Source organism: Scardinius erythrophthalmus, assembly GCF_964197995.2.
Source record: "Scardinius erythrophthalmus genome assembly, chromosome: 4".
Taxonomy (NCBI): domain Eukaryota; kingdom Metazoa; phylum Chordata; class Actinopteri; order Cypriniformes; family Leuciscidae; genus Scardinius; species Scardinius erythrophthalmus.
Genome location: NC_138224.1, coordinates 41,662,231 through 41,683,882, shown reverse-complemented (window position 1 = coordinate 41,683,882; position 21,652 = coordinate 41,662,231). Strand labels below are relative to the sequence as shown.

The following is a 21,652-nucleotide window of genomic DNA, read 5'->3' as shown; positions in this document are numbered from 1 at the left end:
CATAGCATTAATCTTTTTATTAGAAAGAGCAGAGTAAGAAATAATTTGACCTCTCAGGTAACATTTAAGTGTCTCCCACAGCAATGAATACGAAGAGGAGTCATTGTGATTGAAAGACAAGAACTCATCAATAGAGTTTGAAATGAGTTCACAGAATTCTTTGTCTGCCAAAAGGAGAGAGTTAAATCTCCCAAGTAGTGGGCTAGGTTTATAATTAGAAAGTTGAATATCTAATAATAAAGGTGAATGGTCAGATATTACAATACCTAAATAGTCAGAAGAATTAACACATGAATTAAGAGTACTATCAATAAAAAAGTAATCAATCCTAGAATATGAATGGTGCACCTGGGAAAAGAAAGAGAATTTTTTAATAGAGGGGTTACGGGATCTCCATGGATCAATAAGACTCTTCTGTTCCATAAAATCGGAGAATGCTTTAGACATAGCAGATCGAGTCAGATTTCGAGGATTAGACCGATCCAAGATTGGGTCAAAAACACAATTTAGATCCCCACCGAGGATCAGCAAGTGTGTATTCAAGAAGGGGATGTTACTAATCAATCTGTTAGCGAATTCAACATCATCGAAGTTCGGGGCATATACATTTACCAACAAAACCTTTTTTCGCATCAGGGTACCAGCAACCATGAGATATCTGCCATTCCTATCAGCAATAACATCAGTGGATGAGAACTGAACTTTTTTGTTAATTAAAATGGCGACCCCCCTAGCTTTTGAATTAAAATTTGAGTGGAAGACTTGGCCTACCCAAGGGCAATGTAACCTACACTGATCTTTAACACGAAGGTGAGTCTCCTGCAAAAATACTAAATCAGAGTTTAAATGTTTCAATTGCGCAAAAACCTTACGGTACGTTCACACGGGGCGTCAGCGTCAACGCTTCCCATTGACTTTGAATGGGTGACGTCAAGCGTTGCCGAAAAGAATTGTGGATCCGTCGGCGGTGCTTCACTGGCGTTGCTCGCGGCAGAAGTTGAGAATTTTTCAACTTCTGCCGCGAGCAACGCCAGTGAAGCGCCGCAGACGGAAGCGTCAGCCAATAGGATCGCTCTATGCAAATACAGTAGCCAGGCGGCAGCCAATCACGTTCATCCTGTTCAAGAGCTGCAAACTGAGGATACATTTTAAATTTCATTGGCTGACGCTGCTATGACCATGGCGTCAGTGCCAAACTTCAGCCACGCCTTCCGTCAAGCGTTGACGCTGATGCCCCGTGTGAACGTACCGTTAGATCTCTTAACAGGATTACCCATACCTCGTATATTCCAACTGATGAATCTTAGAGGTGTGCCTGACCCAGCAATGCTGGGATATATATTGTCATTAAACCATCTGAATAAAAAAAAATGTAAAATGGTCATACAGAGCCGAGGTGAGACACCCCCCCCCCCCCAAACAATCCCCTAAACACAAATACACCCAAAGTCCCCATATAACCACAGAACAAAGGAGACAGCAGTGTTTCCCACAATAACCACAAGTTGTCCACAATAGTGTTGAACAACCCGGAGACCATGCCGAACAAATAAAAGCGAGAGAAAAAAAAAAAAACTCCCGCCGATCTCAACATTATTGAAACAAATGCGCATGAATACAGTAAAGCACGTGAAGCTCTCTAGCGCGGCGCAAAATGTCCACACAGTCACTGTGATAATGAAACCTGCACACAATGGCTCGTGGACGATCACCAGGCTTGGGTTTGGGCTGGAGGGTCCGGTGGGACCGGTCCAAAAGCGGCTCCTTTTCCAGATTGAACGCTTCCTTCAGCAAGGTGGCCACAGCTGCAGTGGTACAGGTGTCAGGACCCTCCGGTACTCCCACTATCCTAACGTTGTTGCGCCGTGATCTGGACTCCAAGTCTTCACATTTATTTTCCAGCTTGGCTACGTTAGCTGTGAGGCGCTCGATAGTAGTTTTCATCTCGGCGATATCATCGGAGCACTCAGTGAGTGCATGCTCCAACCGTACCTTTAAGCTTGGACATGGTAGCCTCGGTAGCAGCTTTATCAATCGCCAGCTGTGACTTTACCGCTTGCAGGTCAAGCCTAATAGTAGGCAGAGCATCCCCGAGTGTATCCTGGAGTTCCTTTTTAAAAATATCAGCAATATCTTTCTTCACCGAGGCCAACAACTCGAGCTTGAGCCGACGCGCCCTCGACCTCTGAAGCAACAGATGACCCACTCGAGGGTGTGATCGCGATTTGAGGACTAGGCCGCAGTTGTGTCTAAATAGTTTTGCGAGTTTTAGAGTTCTTTCCAGCCATCTTACGCAGTCCAGAGTTACACCCGTTTCACACATACTCCGTTTGCAGTGCGTATTTTTTTCCGTACCCATGATAACAGGTTAGAGCTTTCACTCTGCACGCGGTTGCAGTCCGTCGATCCGTTCCAGTTGCGGTGCGTATACAGCAGTGCAGAGATTGTTTCCGCACCGAGTCTATTTTTGCTGCGCTGCAAGCGCTGAATTAAAGTGACAGCGCATGTTTCGTGGTCAAAATGAACACAGATTGATGCGATTAATTAAATAAAATGTAGTAATCTCACCATAAATGTATTTAAATACTTTTTTTTCCACTTTAAGACCGGGGTAAAGCAAGGAAAGCTACAATTTACCTCAACAAGGTGACATAATGAACAACACTTGTCTCATTCGTGGAGGTGGAAAAACAAGTTCTTTGTGATATGCAAGATTTATTGTATTAAAATTTAAATGAAAAAGAAAACGCATGAGAGTCGGCTGTTTTTGTCTGCGTTTTAATTTAAAATGTTTGCGATTTAATATAAATACATGGTTAAATATTTGCCCACTTACTTGAGCAACTTAATATAAGTAGAAGTAATGCATTGAATAATAGGCTGACGTTGTTTAAATTGTGTTTAAACGTGCATACGTCTGTTAAAGAGTATATGCGTACAAAGAGAATCACAATGCTGAGACGTTAAGACCGGGGTAAATCAAGGGAAAATTCTATTTACTTCAACAAGACAACATAATGAACAACACTCGTCTCATTCGTGGAGGTGGAAAAACAAGTTCTTTGTGAAATGCAAGATTTATTGTATAAAGATTTAAATTATGCAAAAGAAAGGCAAGGGTATGAGTCTGCTGTTTTTGTCAAATTTTAAGTTTTAATTTAAAATGTAGGCTATGCGATTTTAATATAAGTAGCCTACATGGTAAAATATTTGTACCACTTGCTTGAGCAACTTAATATATAATTATATAGAAGTAATGCATTTAATAATATGTTGTTTAAATTGTGTTTAAACGTGAATACGTCTATTAAACAGTGTATATGTGTACAAAGAGAATCGCAATGCTGACAAAAAACTTTTTTTAAATAAAAGTTGCTGATAACTTCTGGATTTGAAATACAAATAGTGAGTATGTATTTGTGGTATAGCTTACAGCACGCACTGCAAACGCAGCATATGTGAAAGCACCATTGCGCGTGCTGCTCCTGCACTGCATACGCACTGCAACACGCACCGCATACGCACTGCACTCGGAGTATGTGTGAAACGGGCATTAGACTTCCTAACAAAAAATTCAGCGGAGTAAGACTATACTAAATATGTGTCGATAAAGCGCAAAAGAATTACAATATTAATCAAAATCGGCAGGAGCTTCCAAACTCACGTCTTACTCCATTAGAGCTCAACAGTGCCCCAACCTTCCCTTTCTCTGCTTTACCTGCCCAGAGAATTTGGCCCGCCCATGAGAAAATGAGCTGCGCGAGCGCGATATTGTTTTTTCCTCGAGAGACATCATGGCTTGCAAACGAGCGAAGCATGGCAGTTGCTCAGTGTTTGAATGTACAAATGAACACGAGTATTTTTTTAGTTCCTTTATCCGAGCCTCTGAAGAACCAGTGAGTTATTATTTTTTTCTCTGGAAATGCGCCGGCATAACTTGCCAAAGTTTTGTATGGTCCAAACATTTCACCGACGACTGTTTCCTCAACTTGGGCCAAAACAGAGCTGGGCTTGCTGAACGTCTGAAAATAAATCGATTGAGCTACCAAGCAACAATTTCTGATGTTTAATTGTTCAAGTTCAGACAGATTATCTTCTCTCTCAAAGTCATTCAATACTGTTTATGTATTAGTAAATCAAGCCAGTGACTAAACGATAAACTTCATGCATTCTTATAAAAGAAAATAATCTTATTTAAACTGTGATTAAAATGTATACAGAAAGCGATCAAAGAACAATCCCTTTCCAATCAGCCAAGCTGTCAATCACACAGCACGAGTTTATCTGGACACTTGCCAAAACTCGTTATGAAAACAATGATGCTGTTACACTGCACAACGAAGATCTTACTGTACTTACCTCATGTTTGCATTGGTGAAAGCATTAGTGAGAGCAGCAGACACGCCCCTTCAAACAGAACGTTCAAATCAGAGGATAAAATCAGGCTTGGAAAAATGCCTTTTATTTCTAAATTCTGACAAAAAAAATGTATTACGTTTTCTGCAGACATATAAAGGGTCTTACAACAGATGTAAAATGAAACAAGGTGTCTGAAAGAAAAATAAAATCAACAGAACAGTTCCACACAGCAATATAGACCCACCCATCAACCCCTAAGGCCACCCGTAGCACTCACAAGTAGATAATAAAAAAATTTTCAAGGTGGATGCATTGCAGTACCTCTCTTATCCAATCGTCATGTGATGCTTCCATTTAAGGAGGATGGCACGCCTGGCCAGCAAAGTAGTAAAGGCAATGACGCAGTGCGCTGTAGCTGGTATACATGTGATTGGGGAAAGGCCGAACATGACAGTCAAGGAATTAGGGACAAAAGTGTAATTGAGGGCCTGTGAGAGAGTTCTGAAAATGTTGGACCAATAGTCTGATAGCACCGGGCATGACCAGAACATGTGAAGATAATCGGCTGGGGATTGTCTGCATCTGTTACAGGCATCACTTCTGTTAGGAAACAATTAAACCAGTCTGGCATTAGTGAAATGAGCTCTGTGAAGCACTTTACATTGTATTAGGGCATGTCTAGCACAAATAGATGAAGATTGAACTAAACTGAGAATGTTTTTCTACTGGTCAACGGAAATGTCAATGCCCAAATCTTGCTTCCAGATTAGTTTAAGGGAGTCAATTGGAGATTATTTTACCATAAATGGTTGAAATCAGTTGTCTTTGACCAGAGTCGAAGGTGAGAACTGAATCAATTTCTGATTCGGGTGGACGATTGGGAAAATGGGGAAATAACTTTTGAATAAAGTGCCTCGCTTGAAAAAAATTATGACTATTAGGAAGGTTAAATTTAGATGAGAAAGAGGAGAAGACTTCGTTTTCATACAGGTCGTTTAGAGTAGAGAGACTCTTAGCTGCCCAAATATCAAAGACGCTGTCTGAAAGGGACGGGGAAAATAAGTGATTATTTGAAATTGGCATATAAATCGATGCTCTATGAAGACCAAAATTGTTTTCTGAACTGATGCCAAATCTTAATAGTATTAATAACTATTGGATTGCTCGATTTTGTGTACCCCAAGGGGAAGCTGGGAGCAGATATTAGAAAGTAAATAACGAGAGGAAGATATCTCTATATGCACCCAGGGCGGACTAGAGACACAACTTTTAAGGCCAACCCAATATAGAAATTTATGGATGTTACATGCCCAAAAGTAGTATCGAAAATTGGCAGTGCTAAACCCCCTTCAGATTTGGGAAGCTGAAGAACTGACTTCCTGATGCGAGCTGGTTTGTTATTCCAAAGGAATCCATTCAATTGCTGATCTAAATTAGCAAAAAAGGATTTATTAATGGAGACTGGAAGATGCTGGAAAAGATACAAAAACTTCATCAGGATAACCATTTTAATTTGGTTTGCACGACTTATTTCAGAAAGGGAAAGTTTTTCCAAAAGTGGTGTAAAGTTCTTAAAAAACAAGTCTTTAAGCGAACCGGTGATAAATATCCCCAGGTATTTAAACCTATCCAAGGCTAATTTAAAGGGGAATGAAGAGTGAGGAAGAGATTTAGCCAATTGGTTAACAAAAAATAACTGGCTTTTTTGAAAGTTTTAACTTGTACCCTGATAGGCAGCCAAACTATTCTAGAACAGATAGTATAGGGGGGAAAGAAGCTATGGGGTCGGAGACGTACAATGACAAATCGTCTGCATAAAGGGAAAGTTTATGGACCAAGCCATGGCATATTCTGACAATTTTTGATGAAAAAACAAACTAACATTATAAAGGCACCCCAGGAAACATTATTAAATAATCCATGCCATGGGTTGGAGCTGAACTCTGCAGGAAAGGTAGATTTCCAGGAACAGGACATCTAGTGCAGGGGTGGCCAACATCAGTTCTGGAGAGCCACAGTCCTGAAGAGTTTTTCTCAAAACCTTATCAAAAACACCTGAACAAGCTAATCGAGGTCTTGAGGGTTACTAGAAAGCTACAGACAGGTGAGTTTTTATCAGGGGTTGGAGCAAAACTTCAGGAATTTTGGCTCTCCAGGACCGACACTGGCCACACCTGATCTAGAGTGTTTATTGCGTTCCTATTCTTTGCTGAGGAAAGGACATCTCATAAGCATTTATTCTTACACTGTCAGAGTTTTTTTTATTTTTTTTTATTTAAGTTGCCATCCACCACCAGCATTTTTATTGATTTTCACTTTTGTCAATGGCAGGAGAGCATTGTGTCATAAACGAGTGATAATCTCATCATTGGTGGGGAAACAGTTAAGAACCACTGTTCCTGGATGATAAAGATTTTTTAAATTAAAACTTTTTATCAAAATCAAATAAAACATTAAGGATGTACTTACTCCGCAGGGTGGCTGGGCGATCCCTTAGAGATAGGGTGAGAAGCTCGTTCACTCGGGAGGAGCTCAGAGTAGAGCCGCTGCTCCTCCACAACAAGCTGATGATCTTAATGTGATGAATTAGGGGCAAAATGTGCAGTGGTTGGATCCTAGGTCCCGGTTTTAAAACCACTGGTGTATTGAGGAAGATCTATAGATGGAATGGGCAACTCTGATCAAGGATGGAGTTAAACTAAAATAGTGACCCTCCAGGACCAAACTCGCATGCAAATTTAACCCAATCCCACAATGTCTTTAGTCTTCAGGACTGCTTGAAAATTACAGTCAGGTGTATTTGATTAGCAATGAAACTTAACTCTGCAAGACAGTGTAGGATAGAATAGGGTATAGAGCATACATTTTTAGGGCCCAAGCCCTGAAAGGGCGAAGGCCCTATTGTTTTCGGTAGGATTATTTGTTATTATTATTATTATTATTTTTTCCTACTTCTCGGGCACTTTTGGGGCCCTTAACATGCTCAAAAACTCTTGAAACTTTGCACACAGGTCAGAACCCGCGGCCATCAGGGCCGGGCTGAAGCTGGTACCCGGGCGTGGCAGGGGGGCTCAACAGCGCCCCCTGGAACGGGGTCCGAAAACTTGGTCCATATATCAAACACGCTTATATGAAATAATATGAAACTCGGTACACATATAGATCTCATCGGGCTGAACAACTTCCACACTCTATGTTATTAGCTCCGCCCAACAGGAAGTCAGCTATTATGGGTTGTTTGAAAAATGCATCCTCTGGAATTTGAAATACTCCTCCTAGAGAATTCACCCGATAACCACCAAACTCGGTGTGCATGAAGTCAAGACATTGAGGATGAAAAATTGCCAGGGGATTTTTGATATCTCGAACGGTTTGGCCGTGGCGAGGAAACAAATTTATGGCGAGAAAAGAGAAACAGGAAGTGTGTTATAACTTCTGCATACATTGACTGATCTTGTTGAAACTTCTGCAGTGTGTTCGATGTAAGATGCCGATCACATGGATGTGACTATTGTGAGTGAAAGTTATAGCGCCACCAACTGGCAGCAGGAAGTGTGTCACTTTCAAAATGCTTTGAAATCACCCTCTTATTTTTACCCGATTTGCTTCAAACGTTATGTGTATAATGTAGACACACGGCAGATGTAGACCTGTGAAAGGTTTATTGATATCTTAAATACTGTTGCCGTGGCAACGCATCAAACTTTAATATTCTTTTCAGATGCTTTTGAGACTCTTAACATACTTGAAATTGGATGAAACTCGACAGACACATCACATTTATTAGCCGGTAGACATGTGCAAAATTTCAGAAACGGGCGTGGTGAGGGGCTCAGTAGCGCCACCTTTAGTCAAAAATGGGGGCTTAGTTTTAAGTAGAGTCACAAAAATCGTTATGTATATTGTTCTCATCAAGCCGGACAACTTTCTAATTTATAGTCATAAGCTGTGACCAACAGGAAGTGAGATATTTTGGTTTGAATGTGATTTTTTGTAGAATTCTCTCCCTCTCTCTCTCTGCCTCTGCGTCTCTGTGTGTGTGAGGGGTGGGGGGATTTGTCTTTTGAGTGAGATTTGTTTAAAATTCCTGTTTTTCAAGGTTTCAGGGGCTTTTGGGGCCTTTAATGTGCTCGAAAACTCTTGAAACTTTGCACACAGGTCAGAACCCGCGGCCATCAGGGCCGGGCTGAATCTGGTACCCGGGCGTGGCAGGGGGGCTCAACAGCGCCCCCTGGAACGGGATCCGAACACTTGTCCATAAATCAAACACACTTGCATGTAATGATATGAAACTCGGTACACATATAGATCACATCGGGCTGAACAACTTTCGTGCTCGAAGTTTTACGCCAGCCCAACAGGAAGTCGGCAATTATGGGTTGTTTGGAGAACGCTTGCTGTGGAATGCGAAGTACTCCTCCTAGAGAATTCATCCAATCCCCACCAAACTCGGTGTGCATGAAATCAAGACATTGAGGATTCTAAATTGCGGACGGATTTTTGATATCTCGAACGGTTTGGCCGTGGCGAGGAAACGAATTTATGGCGAGAAAAGAGAAACACGAAGTGGTATAACTTCTGCATACATTAACGGATCTTGATGAAACTTCACCAGTGTGTTCGTGGTAAGAGGCCGATCAGATGGATGTAACTATTGTGAGTCAAAGTTATAGCGCCACCAACTGGCAGCAGGAAGTGTGTCACTTTCAAAATGCTTTTGACAAAAGTGGGGGGGTTAGTTTTACCCACAGTTTTAAAAATCAGTATGTACATTGGTCTCATCGAGCCGGACAACTTTCTAATATACAGTTATTAGCTTCGACCAATAGGAAGTCAGATATTTTGGTTTGAATGTGGATTTATTTGCAAATTCAGCCTCTGCTTTTTACCCACTCCTGCTAAGTGTTTTTTTTTTATTCACACCAAACTTTTTCAACATGATGAAAATACATTAAAGATGCTAAATTGTGAACGGATATTGAATATCTCAAACGGTTTTGATATGGCGAGGGATTAAAATAATGTCAAAAAAGGAATCAGAAAACATCTCATATCTTTAAAAAAATTAATTATACACCATTTATTTTTATATAAAATTATACAAATATTAGAACTAAACCTATTTTATTCTGTTTTTGCAATTCAAGAAGTATGAAAAAGTAAAAAAACAGGCTATTTAGTGCTATTTGGTTCAACAAAAAAGCAAACATAGGGCTATACTGCCCTCTTGTGTCCAAAAGGATATCAAAATAGTATATAAAACGTTTTACTAGGTAGGCCTATTGTATTTAAATATAAATTTATTAGGTATATGACTGTGAGGATATTTTCCCATCGGTTAAGCGACGTGTGACACAAGCGGGTGCTTTTAAATCGCTAATATAAAAGTGAAAGTAAAAAAACGGACGTCCGCACGGACATTGATAATGGTGCACGTTGGAAAAAATGATACTTTTAAACATAACACTAAACCGCCATTAGGTGTCGCCAGGCGACCATCTTAATGAGCGAGTCATTGATTCATTCGTTCAAACGATTCGTTCCAATGACTGAGTCATTCATGATTGAGACAGATGTTTATGGATTGACCCTTGAATCTTTGAGTCAAGCGATTCGTTTCAAAATGCTGAATCATTCAGTAATGAGAAAACAAGTTGCGGTGAGATGCGCGTAGGGATGCGCGGTATACCGGTACTGCAAAAATACCGGTATATATTATATTTCAAACGGTACAATATCATAATTTTGCTCACTTCGGTATTTGATGCGCTGCTGTTTCGAAGTTCACCGCTCGGCGGCAGTGCGCTACCCAAACTGACGCGGGTCACGCAAAACCGGCAAACGGTGACAACGGAGGAACACGATGGATCAAACAGATGAAGCTCATTCTACACGCCCGAAATTAATAAATAAAGAGAGCAATAGGAGTGAAATATGGCATTACTTTGCCTACAAAAGTAATGAGAAAGGTGAAGCAACAGACCTCAATGCACCACTGTACAAACGCTGCTTTAAATTTGCCACGGGAGGCAACACATCAAATCTGGCTAACGTTGACCACTTGTCACTTGATCATCCTGACTTGTTCAAAGAGTTCAGAGATCGACACGTGAGTCCATCATTCAACTGATTTAATTTAGACTTTTATTCACAGCGCACATAGAGCTTATCAATTAAATATGACATGGTAAACACGAAAGCTCAAATGTGCTTTCATGACACGCTAGAACCAATGAAGTTTAGTTCTCATAATTTTTTTGCCCTTTCAAACAATCATATATTAATTGAATTTGAATGAATAAAGAGATAAGTGATATTAATTTTAGTATTGGTGATAGTAAAATGAAAGGCATATCTATCACTGCTGCTGTGGCGACCGACTGAGGAATCAGCTGAGAGAGAGTAATAGTAGTAATATGGATACTAATATGAATGTTAGAGTAACACTTTACATTTAAGCTACATTTGTCAACATTCATTAGGTAACCTGACCTGACAGTATTATAGCATTTATTAATCTAGAATAGATCAATCCGTAATTATTATTTAAATATACTAATACATGTTTAGCATGTTAACATTACTTTATGCATTAAACTAATATGAACCCAAACCAAACAGTAATCAAACCAAGATGAATAAATGCTATAAATGTTGATAATTCTGTTGATGCATGACAGCTAATGGTTTACATTTCATTTCATTATTCTATTATTATTCTATATTAATCAATTATTATAGATAATAGATATTAACCTATTTTAATTGTATCATTTCAGGTGTCCTTTTCTTTTTTTTTCTTTTTTTTTTTAAATCAAAATTTAACCTACTGTAAGTTCCCTGACTGTTTTTTATTTATTACATTTTTTTTTTTTACATTTTGATAACTTTTTGTTTGCACATTCGGTGCAGCAGAGTTTCAAGCAGTGTTTTTTAATAAAACTGTTTCAATTCACTTAAATTTTGAGGCTGGTTATTTGTCACCTGTGGTATCGATTTAGTATCGATACCGAGGTATTAGGTTCTGGTACCGTACCGAAACCAAAATTGTGGTATCGAGCCATCCCTAGATGCGCGATGGTTCTGCTGTGATCTTTGTTTAACTATTTTTGCTGCTGAAACAGAACAAAAACAGTCAATATTGCATCTAAAATGTAAGTGACTTAATTGTAACTGTTTATTAACCTGTTGTATGAAATCAATGTCACAGTTTCAATCGTGATTGTATTCAGGAAATAGTTGCCTACTCGTCAAGTGAGGTTGCTTAACTCTATCATATGTTATAAAATATATAAAAACTCCATATTTGTAATTTTTATAGTCAGTATGTTGTTAACTGTGTTGCTTTTTTGTGTGCTGCGCTCATTTGTTTACAATTCTCCTGGAGAAGCAGCATGAGCCTCAGCAGTGCAACCTTGTTACCATTGATCAGTAATACATTTATTATTAACTGCTGATTGCAACTTAAAATGAATGTAATAAAATTAGAATAATCTCTCGTTTTAGTGATTCCCAAGTTATTTTTTTGTTATTGACGTTCTAAACAGGCTATGCTCTGGTCGGGCAAGTAAAATTCTCTTTCAGGTAGGCCTATTGTATTTATATATAAATATATTAGGGATGTGACTGTGATAAAATTTTTCCACCGGTTAATCGACATGTGACACCGCTGAGGGCTTTTAAATCGCTAACTATAGTATACTATATACTAGTAAAATACAGACGTCCGCACAGACATTGATAATGGTGCGGAGTAGAGCGAGCATTTTCAATGTATTCCTATGGATGTAGGAATTAACTAAAACATTTTATTTCTCATCGGGCTGAACAACTTCCACACTCTATGTTATTAGCTCCGCCCAACAGGAAGTCAGCTATTATGGGTTGTTTGAAAAATGCATCCTCTGGAATTTGAAATACTCCTCCTAGAGAATTCACCCGATAACCACCAAACTCGGTGTGCATGAAGTCAAGACATTGAGGATGAAAAATTGCCAGGGGATTTTTGATATCTCGAACGGTTTGGCCGTGGCGAGGAAACAAATTTATGGCGAGAAAAGAGAAACAGGAAGTGTGTTATAACTTCTGCATACATTGACTGATCTTGTTGAAACTTCTGCAGTGTGTTCGATGTAAGATGCCGATCACATGGATGTGACTATTGTGAGTGAAAGTTATAGCGCCACCAACTGGCAGCAGGAAGTGTGTCACTTTCAAAATGCTTTGAAATCACCCTCTTATTTTTACCCGATTTGCTTCAAACGTTATGTGTATAATGTAGACACACGGCAGATGTAGACCTGTGAAAGGTTTATTGATATCTTAAATACTGTTGCCGTGGCAACGCATCAAACTTTAATATTCTTTTCAGATGCTTTTGAGACTCTTAACATACTTGAAATTGGATGAAACTCGACAGACACATCACATTTATTAGCCGGTAGACATGTGCAAAATTTCAGAAACGGGCGTGGTGAGGGGCTCAGTAGCGCCACCTTTAGTCAAAAATGGGGGCTTAGTTTTAAGTAGAGTCACAAAAATCGTTATGTATATTGTTCTCATCAAGCCGGACAACTTTCTAATTTATAGTCATAAGCTGTGACCAACAGGAAGTGAGATATTTTGGTTTGAATGTGATTTTTTGTAGAATTCTCTCCCTCTCTCTCTCTGCCTCTGCGTCTCTGTGTGTGTGAGGGGTGGGGGGATTTGTCTTTTGAGTGAGATTTGTTTAAAATTCCTGTTTTTCAAGGTTTCAGGGGCTTTTGGGGCCTTTAATGTGCTCGAAAACTCTTGAAACTTTGCACACAGGTCAGAACCCGCGGCCATCAGGGCCGGGCTGAATCTGGTACCCGGGCGTGGCAGGGGGGCTCAACAGCGCCCCCTGGAACGGGATCCGAACACTTGTCCATAAATCAAACACACTTGCATGTAATGATATGAAACTCGGTACACATATAGATCACATCGGGCTGAACAACTTTCGTGCTCGAAGTTTTACGCCAGCCCAACAGGAAGTCGGCAATTATGGGTTGTTTGGAGAACGCTTGCTGTGGAATGCGAAGTACTCCTCCTAGAGAATTCATCCAATCCCCACCAAACTCGGTGTGCATGAAATCAAGACATTGAGGATTCTAAATTGCGGACGGATTTTTGATATCTCGAACGGTTTGGCCGTGGCGAGGAAACGAATTTATGGCGAGAAAAGAGAAACACGAAGTGGTATAACTTCTGCATACATTAACGGATCTTGATGAAACTTCACCAGTGTGTTCGTGGTAAGAGGCCGATCAGATGGATGTAACTATTGTGAGTCAAAGTTATAGCGCCACCAACTGGCAGCAGGAAGTGTGTCACTTTCAAAATGCTTTTGACAAAAGTGGGGGGGTTAGTTTTACCCACAGTTTTAAAAATCAGTATGTACATTGGTCTCATCGAGCCGGACAACTTTCTAATATACAGTTATTAGCTTCGACCAATAGGAAGTCAGATATTTTGGTTTGAATGTGGATTTATTTGCAAATTCAGCCTCTGCTTTTTACCCACTCCTGCTAAGTGTTTTTTTTTTATTCACACCAAACTTTTTCAACATGATGAAAATACATTAAAGATGCTAAATTGTGAACGGATATTGAATATCTCAAACGGTTTTGATATGGCGAGGGATTAAAATAATGTCAAAAAAGGAATCAGAAAACATCTCATATCTTTAAAAAAATTAATTATACACCATTTATTTTTATATAAAATTATACAAATATTAGAACTAAACCTATTTTATTCTGTTTTTGCAATTCAAGAAGTATGAAAAAGTAAAAAAACAGGCTATTTAGTGCTATTTGGTTCAACAAAAAAGCAAACATAGGGCTATACTGCCCTCTTGTGTCCAAAAGGATATCAAAATAGTATATAAAACGTTTTACTAGGTAGGCCTATTGTATTTAAATATAAATTTATTAGGTATATGACTGTGAGGATATTTTCCCATCGGTTAAGCGACGTGTGACACAAGCGGGTGCTTTTAAATCGCTAATATAAAAGTGAAAGTAAAAAAACGGACGTCCGCACGGACATTGATAATGGTGCACGTTGGAAAAAATGATACTTTTAAACATAACACTAAACCGCCATTAGGTGTCGCCAGGCGACCATCTTAATGAGCGAGTCATTGATTCATTCGTTCAAACGATTCGTTCCAATGACTGAGTCATTCATGATTGAGACAGATGTTTATGGATTGACCCTTGAATCTTTGAGTCAAGCGATTCGTTTCAAAATGCTGAATCATTCAGTAATGAGAAAACAAGTTGCGGTGAGATGCGCGTAGGGATGCGCGGTATACCGGTACTGCAAAAATACCGGTATATATTATATTTCAAACGGTACAATATCATAATTTTGCTCACTTCGGTATTTGATGCGCTGCTGTTTCGAAGTTCACCGCTCGGCGGCAGTGCGCTACCCAAACTGACGCGGGTCACGCAAAACCGGCAAACGGTGACAACGGAGGAACACGATGGATCAAACAGATGAAGCTCATTCTACACGCCCGAAATTAATAAATAAAGAGAGCAATAGGAGTGAAATATGGCATTACTTTGCCTACAAAAGTAATGAGAAAGGTGAAGCAACAGACCTCAATGCACCACTGTACAAACGCTGCTTTAAATTTGCCACGGGAGGCAACACATCAAATCTGGCTAACGTTGACCACTTGTCACTTGATCATCCTGACTTGTTCAAAGAGTTCAGAGATCGACACGTGAGTCCATCATTCAACTGATTTAATTTAGACTTTTATTCACAGCGCACATAGAGCTTATCAATTAAATATGACATGGTAAACACGAAAGCTCAAATGTGCTTTCATGACACGCTAGAACCAATGAAGTTTAGTTCTCATAATTTTTTTGCCCTTTCAAACAATCATATATTAATTGAATTTGAATGAATAAAGAGATAAGTGATATTAATTTTAGTATTGGTGATAGTAAAATGAAAGGCATATCTATCACTGCTGCTGTGGCGACCGACTGAGGAATCAGCTGAGAGAGAGTAATAGTAGTAATATGGATACTAATATGAATGTTAGAGTAACACTTTACATTTAAGCTACATTTGTCAACATTCATTAGGTAACCTGACCTGACAGTATTATAGCATTTATTAATCTAGAATAGATCAATCCGTAATTATTATTTAAATATACTAATACATGTTTAGCATGTTAACATTACTTTATGCATTAAACTAATATGAACCCAAACCAAACAGTAATCAAACCAAGATGAATAAATGCTATAAATGTTGATAATTCTGTTGATGCATGACAGCTAATGGTTTACATTTCATTTCATTATTCTATTATTATTCTATATTAATCAATTATTATAGATAATAGATATTAACCTATTTTAATTGTATCATTTCAGGTGTCCTTTTCTTTTTTTTCTTTTTTTTTTTAAATCAAAATTTAACCTACTGTAAGTTCCCTGACTGTTTTTTATTTATTACATTTTTTTTTTTTACATTTTGATAACTTTTTGTTTGCACATTCGGTGCAGCAGAGTTTCAAGCAGTGTTTTTTAATAAAACTGTTTCAATTCACTTAAATTTTGAGGCTGGTTATTTGTCACCTGTGGTATCGATTTAGTATCGATACCGAGGTATTAGGTTCTGGTACCGTACCGAAACCAAAATTGTGGTATCGAGCCATCCCTAGATGCGCGATGGTTCTGCTGTGATCTTTGTTTAACTATTTTTGCTGCTGAAACAGAACAAAAACAGTCAATATTGCATCTAAAATGTAAGTGACTTAATTGTAACTGTTTATTAACCTGTTGTATGAAATCAATGTCACAGTTTCAATCGTGATTGTATTCAGGAAATAGTTGCCTACTCGTCAAGTGAGGTTGCTTAACTCTATCATATGTTATAAAATATATAAAAACTCCATATTTGTAATTTTTATAGTCAGTATGTTGTTAACTGTGTTGCTTTTTTGTGTGCTGCGCTCATTTGTTTACAATTCTCCTGGAGAAGCAGCATGAGCCTCAGCAGTGCAACCTTGTTACCATTGATCAGTAATACATTTATTATTAACTGCTGATTGCAACTTAAAATGAATGTAATAAAATTAGAATAATCTCTCGTTTTAGTGATTCCCAAGTTATTTTTTTGTTATTGACGTTCTAAACAGGCTATGCTCTGGTCGGGCAAGTAAAATTCTCTTTCAGGTAGGCCTATTGTATTTATATATAAATATATTAGGGATGTGACTGTGATAAAATTTTTCCACCGGTTAATCGACATGTGACACCGCTGAGGGCTTTTAAATCGCTAACTATAGTATACTATATACTAGTAAAATACAGACGTCCGCACAGACATTGATAATGGTGCGGAGTAGAGCGAGCATTTTCAATGTATTCCTATGGATGTAGGAATTAACTAAAACATTTTATTTATGTTTTGTGTCCACTGTTCAACCGCAACCGCGTCACACACACACACACACATTCCAGAATTGCAATCTTAACATCGCAGCCTGTTCATTATAGCCCTAATACAATATAATAATAAAAATAGTCAACCTAACATAAACGAATTACACTGCTCTGTTTAAATAGTCAGTAGTACAATCTGTACCATTCACAGTAAGCAGAGCTCCACTGTGATGTTTCCAAGCACATTTTTGCGCGTGTGAAGAGGATGATTTTTTCCATCGATATTGGAACACGAGTGAAGTACAAAGCCTATAATAAAGAATAGTTTAGCATCCAAATACATCTCAAATATTGAAACATTTTGATTCTAATGAGAGGGTTACGTGAGACCAACACTGCTTACTTTCGTTTTTATTTTTACATTAAATTTAAAGGATTTGTTGTGGAATATTTTGAGTGTATCATAAAATCAGAATAAGGTAAGACAAGTAATATTTTCTGTCTTATAAATAAATAAATATATATATATATATATATATATGTGTGTGTGTGTGTGTGTGTATATATATATATATATATATATATAGATAGATATAGATAGATATATATATATATATCAGTGGCGGCTGCTGGTCTTTCAAAGAGGGGAAGCTCATTTTCGGCCTACATCATAAAAATTATTCATTTATTTATACGTAAATTCTACGTTCCTTTTCAAGAAAATGCTCTGTGAAAAATGAATGTAATAATATAATAAAGGTATAAATAATAATTTAATAAAGTATAATAATAATGCTACTAATAATAAGATTTGTTTTTAATTATTTTACTAATTATTTTTGAATTATTACTAATAATAATAATATAAAAATATATAATAAGTGATAATATAATAAAGGTATAAATGTATAATTGTGTGAAATGTATTATAAAAATTGGCTAGCAATTTCGACAAGCAAATACCAATAGGTTATAGGAAATAGGTTGCAGCAGTTTGTCTTTGAAAAATCCGCGATGGGACTGAGCTCGAACAGCTTCAACATCAGCGACTTTTTATTGTATGAAATCGCTGTCAATCAAAAGGAGATGCAGTCTTTCGACAGACCCTCCAATCATCACGGGGAAGCCCGGAGTCCAGGCCAGCCCACTCCCCGTTCACCCCCAGAGAAGCTGAGCTTCCATGGGCGGGACATAATCGCAGCATTTATCCAATGACCGTCTAGTTTCGAAGCGCTGAAAAAAACTGTTCGAAGCAGCCCCATTGAAGTCAATGGAAGCTGGGCTTCAACAGGGAAATGCACTGACGCTACGGGAGTGTATGAGAAGGAAATCGAGTCAGCCGACCTGCTGTATGTAACTGATTCTGAACGAACTCGTCTTTGAGATGAACGTTTTCTAACGCATTTTTAGTCAATAAAATGTTAATACAATAGTACATATTTGACCATTCATTTTTTGACATTATAGGGGAAGCCGAGCTTCCCTTGCAGTCTTAAAGAAATCGCCACTGATATATATATATATATATATATATATATATATATATATATATATATATATATATAAATATAGCTGCGAGCAGCGATGGAGGGCCAAAGCCGGTGGCACCGCCATCCCCGGTGCCTTTAGGTAACTAAAGGCACCGGGGTTGCGGTGCCACCGGCTTGGGCCCGTAATCGCTGCTCGCAGCTATATTGTTGGTTTTGATACTTTAAATTTCTAAATTGAATTGTCTTTTTTTTTTTTTCTGGCCCTAGACCCGATGGCACTGAAAGTGAGTCATGAACTTAATGAAAGGGAAGAAGAGAAAGAACATTATGAAAAACATGATTTCATGACTGGGAAAAGATTGACACGGGCTAAAAAGACTTCCTCACAAAAAAGAGCTCAAAAGACAGGACCTAGAAGCAATTTCACCTGCCAACAGTGTGGAAAGAGTCTCAGACATAAAGGAAACCTTAAAGCTCACATGAGAATTCATACTGGAGAGAAGCCTTACACCTGCCAACAGTGTGGAAAGAGTTTCAGTCAACAAGGAAGCCTTATAGTCCACATGAGAATTCACACTGGAGAGAGTATTTTCACCTGCAAACAGTGTGGACAGAGTTTTAGTGGAAAAGGGAACCTTAAAGTCCATATGAGAATTCACACTGGAGAGAAGCCTTATACCTGCAAACAGTGTGGACAGAGTTTCACTCGAAAAGAAAGCCTTAAAGTCCACATGAGAATTCACACTGGAGAGAAGCCTTACACCTGCCAACAGTGCGAAAAAACTTACACTCGAAAAGAAAGCCTTAATGCCCACATGAGAATTCACACTGGAGGGAAGCCTTACACCTGCCAACAGTGCAAAAAGACTTACACTCGCAAAGAAAGCCTTAATGCCCACATGAGAATTCACACTGGAGAGAAGCCTTACACCTGCCAACATTGCGAAAAGACTTACACTTGGAAAAGAACCCTCACCAGGCACATAAGAATTCACACTGAAGAGAAGCCTTGCATCTGCAAACTGTGTGGAGCGAGTTTTACTAGAAAAGGAAAACTTAATGCCCACATGAGAATTCACACTGGAGGGAAGCCTTACACCTGCACTCTGTGCGGGAATGGCTTCACACGGGAACAAGGCCTTAGGGAACACTTGAATATTCACACTGGAGAAAAGCCATTTGCATGCAATCTGTGTACAAAGAGTTTCAGACGTAAATTAACTCTTAATTACCACATGAGAATTCACACTGGAGAGAAGCCATTCAAATGTGCTCAATGTGAAAAGCGTTTCAGATATAAAGATAACCTTAAGTGCCACATAAGGATTCACTCGAAAGAATTTAGTTGTCGTCAGTGTGGAAAGAGTTTCACAAATAGGAAATACCATAAGAATCATGTAATAACTCACACAAGAGAAAAGGTCCCATGTCTTCAATGTGAGAAGAGTTTCCCATTTAAAAAAAACCTGAAACTGCATTTGCAAACTCATTCTGGAAAGTAATTGCTGTGTTTATCAGTGTGACAAGGTTCAAAGAAGGAGCCATTTCAAAAACTTTTCTCTTGTCATCACGCTTACAGATACACTTGAAAAGTCATGCAGATCTGAGGCTCTGCACTTTAAAATGGAACCAGTAAATATGTATCTGTGTGAAATGATGGCTATATTCACATATCTAATTTTCCATAAAAAATGTTTTGTTGTCTTTTTTCACTGTGTGAGTCTATTCACATGACTTTTAAATGTGGCCTGTATCAGATACTCATCTTCTACAAGACTCCAGCCCGGAATGTTCAGCAAAAGTGATTAACCCATTGTGTACATCCACACCTGACCATCTCTTTTGCACTTGTCACAGTCCTCCTGTATTTTTAGTTTCTTAGTAGAGACTGTTGTTTAGATATATTTTCTGTTCTTTTGTTTCAGTTCACATTTCTTATCTATTTGTGTCTATAGTTACAAATCATGTTTCTGTGGTTTCACTTGTCTTGTTTAGTTCCTTGTTTATCCCTTAGTATTTATGATATATGATGGCGCCTGCGTGTTTGTCAGCATGTCATCTGGCTTTGAAGTTTCTTTGTTTGTTTATGTGCATTATGTAGCTGTTCAGCTCAAGGCCTGCTTTTGGTGCTTTTTTGGCAAATGGTAACTCCATGTTTTGTTACGATCATCAAACTCTTATTAGCATTCGGATGTTTTATTGGCAGTGGTCCCCCGGGACTCTGTTGTTATGGATTCACTCCTCCTCCGTCTTTCCTTTAGGTTCCCATGGAGCTGCTTCGGTAACTTTGTTGCCACCAAAGGAAGAAAGATCATTCGAAATGTGGAAAATAAATCTAAAGCCCTCTTTACACCTGGTATTAACCCTCTGAGGTCGGCAAAGAGGTTTTGAGAGGTCTTGAGAGGTTCTGAGGTTTTGCTGGATTTTCTTCACATTGTAGCACTATAAACTTAAATTACTCCATCATTTATGGTCATACAGAAAAAAAGAAATATAAAAAAAGAATCTGATATTTTTACTTTTGTATGTGTCCACTTACAATTAAATCAAAACATTGTGCTTTTGTAAAATAAAGAAAATAAACGGTGTGCATTCTGCCTCTCCTTCGCGGTGAACTTTTTTTTCTTGAGCACGTCTAAAAACTGAAACAAAACTCAGCGAATACTTGTCACACATTTATGAGCCATATACCTTTATAAACATTTAAGTGTGTACTTTTAAATGATCGGATTCAAACTGAAAACAAATATTCTCTGTTTAAGTAATTTGTATAAAACCAACAAGATGTCCAGCTTCTCAAACGCTTCCTAATTATTTTTAATTAGACCACGCCCACTCGCGCAAAAGAGATTGACATGCAAATCTCCACATGGAACGCGAACGCGCTCATTACCTCAAAAACAAAACACTTCACAAGTCTCTGTTTTTCGTCGAGATTGAAAGACGCGCCGTGAACTTACATTGGATTTAGGCTACCTCAGAAGAAAAAGAACGCGATTTGACAAGAAAGATGTAAGGTAAGAAATTCTTACATATTAGTTAGTTATTGTTGCATAAATTTCACATTGCAGTTGAACTGTTGCTAGATATATGGTGAATATTATAATATTTAGACCCGTGTTTACTGTAACTGTGTTTGTGGATATCTGCTCAAATGTAGATATGTATATGGTAACCATAATGTTTTATATTTGAGCGCGATCGCGTTTGAATGTATCACATTTTGGATCGCGATCGCGTTTGAAAAGCACCAAACGGCTTCATGTTTTTACTATTATCTCATTTCATATCATCATAACGAATGGAAACATTTGAAGTAACATGATAATCAATATATTTTTCTCTAGCTTAGTTGTTACT

At 38.3% G+C, this 21,652-nt stretch overlaps 1 protein-coding gene across 1 annotated transcript in view; it reads left to right on the top strand.

Moving 5' to 3' along the window:
* The window catches only part of LOC308689675 (uncharacterized protein), a 29,991-nt gene extending 9,111 nt beyond the window's left edge, over positions 1-20,880 (top strand). The window contains exon 3 of the mRNA XM_081363511.1: positions 18,560-20,880. Coding sequence (XP_081219637.1) covers positions 18,560-19,794 — 1,235 coding nt within the window. The 3' untranslated portion in view covers positions 19,795-20,880. The remainder of the gene's footprint in view (positions 1-18,559) is intronic.
* The last annotated feature ends 772 nt before the right edge of the window (positions 20,881-21,652 follow it).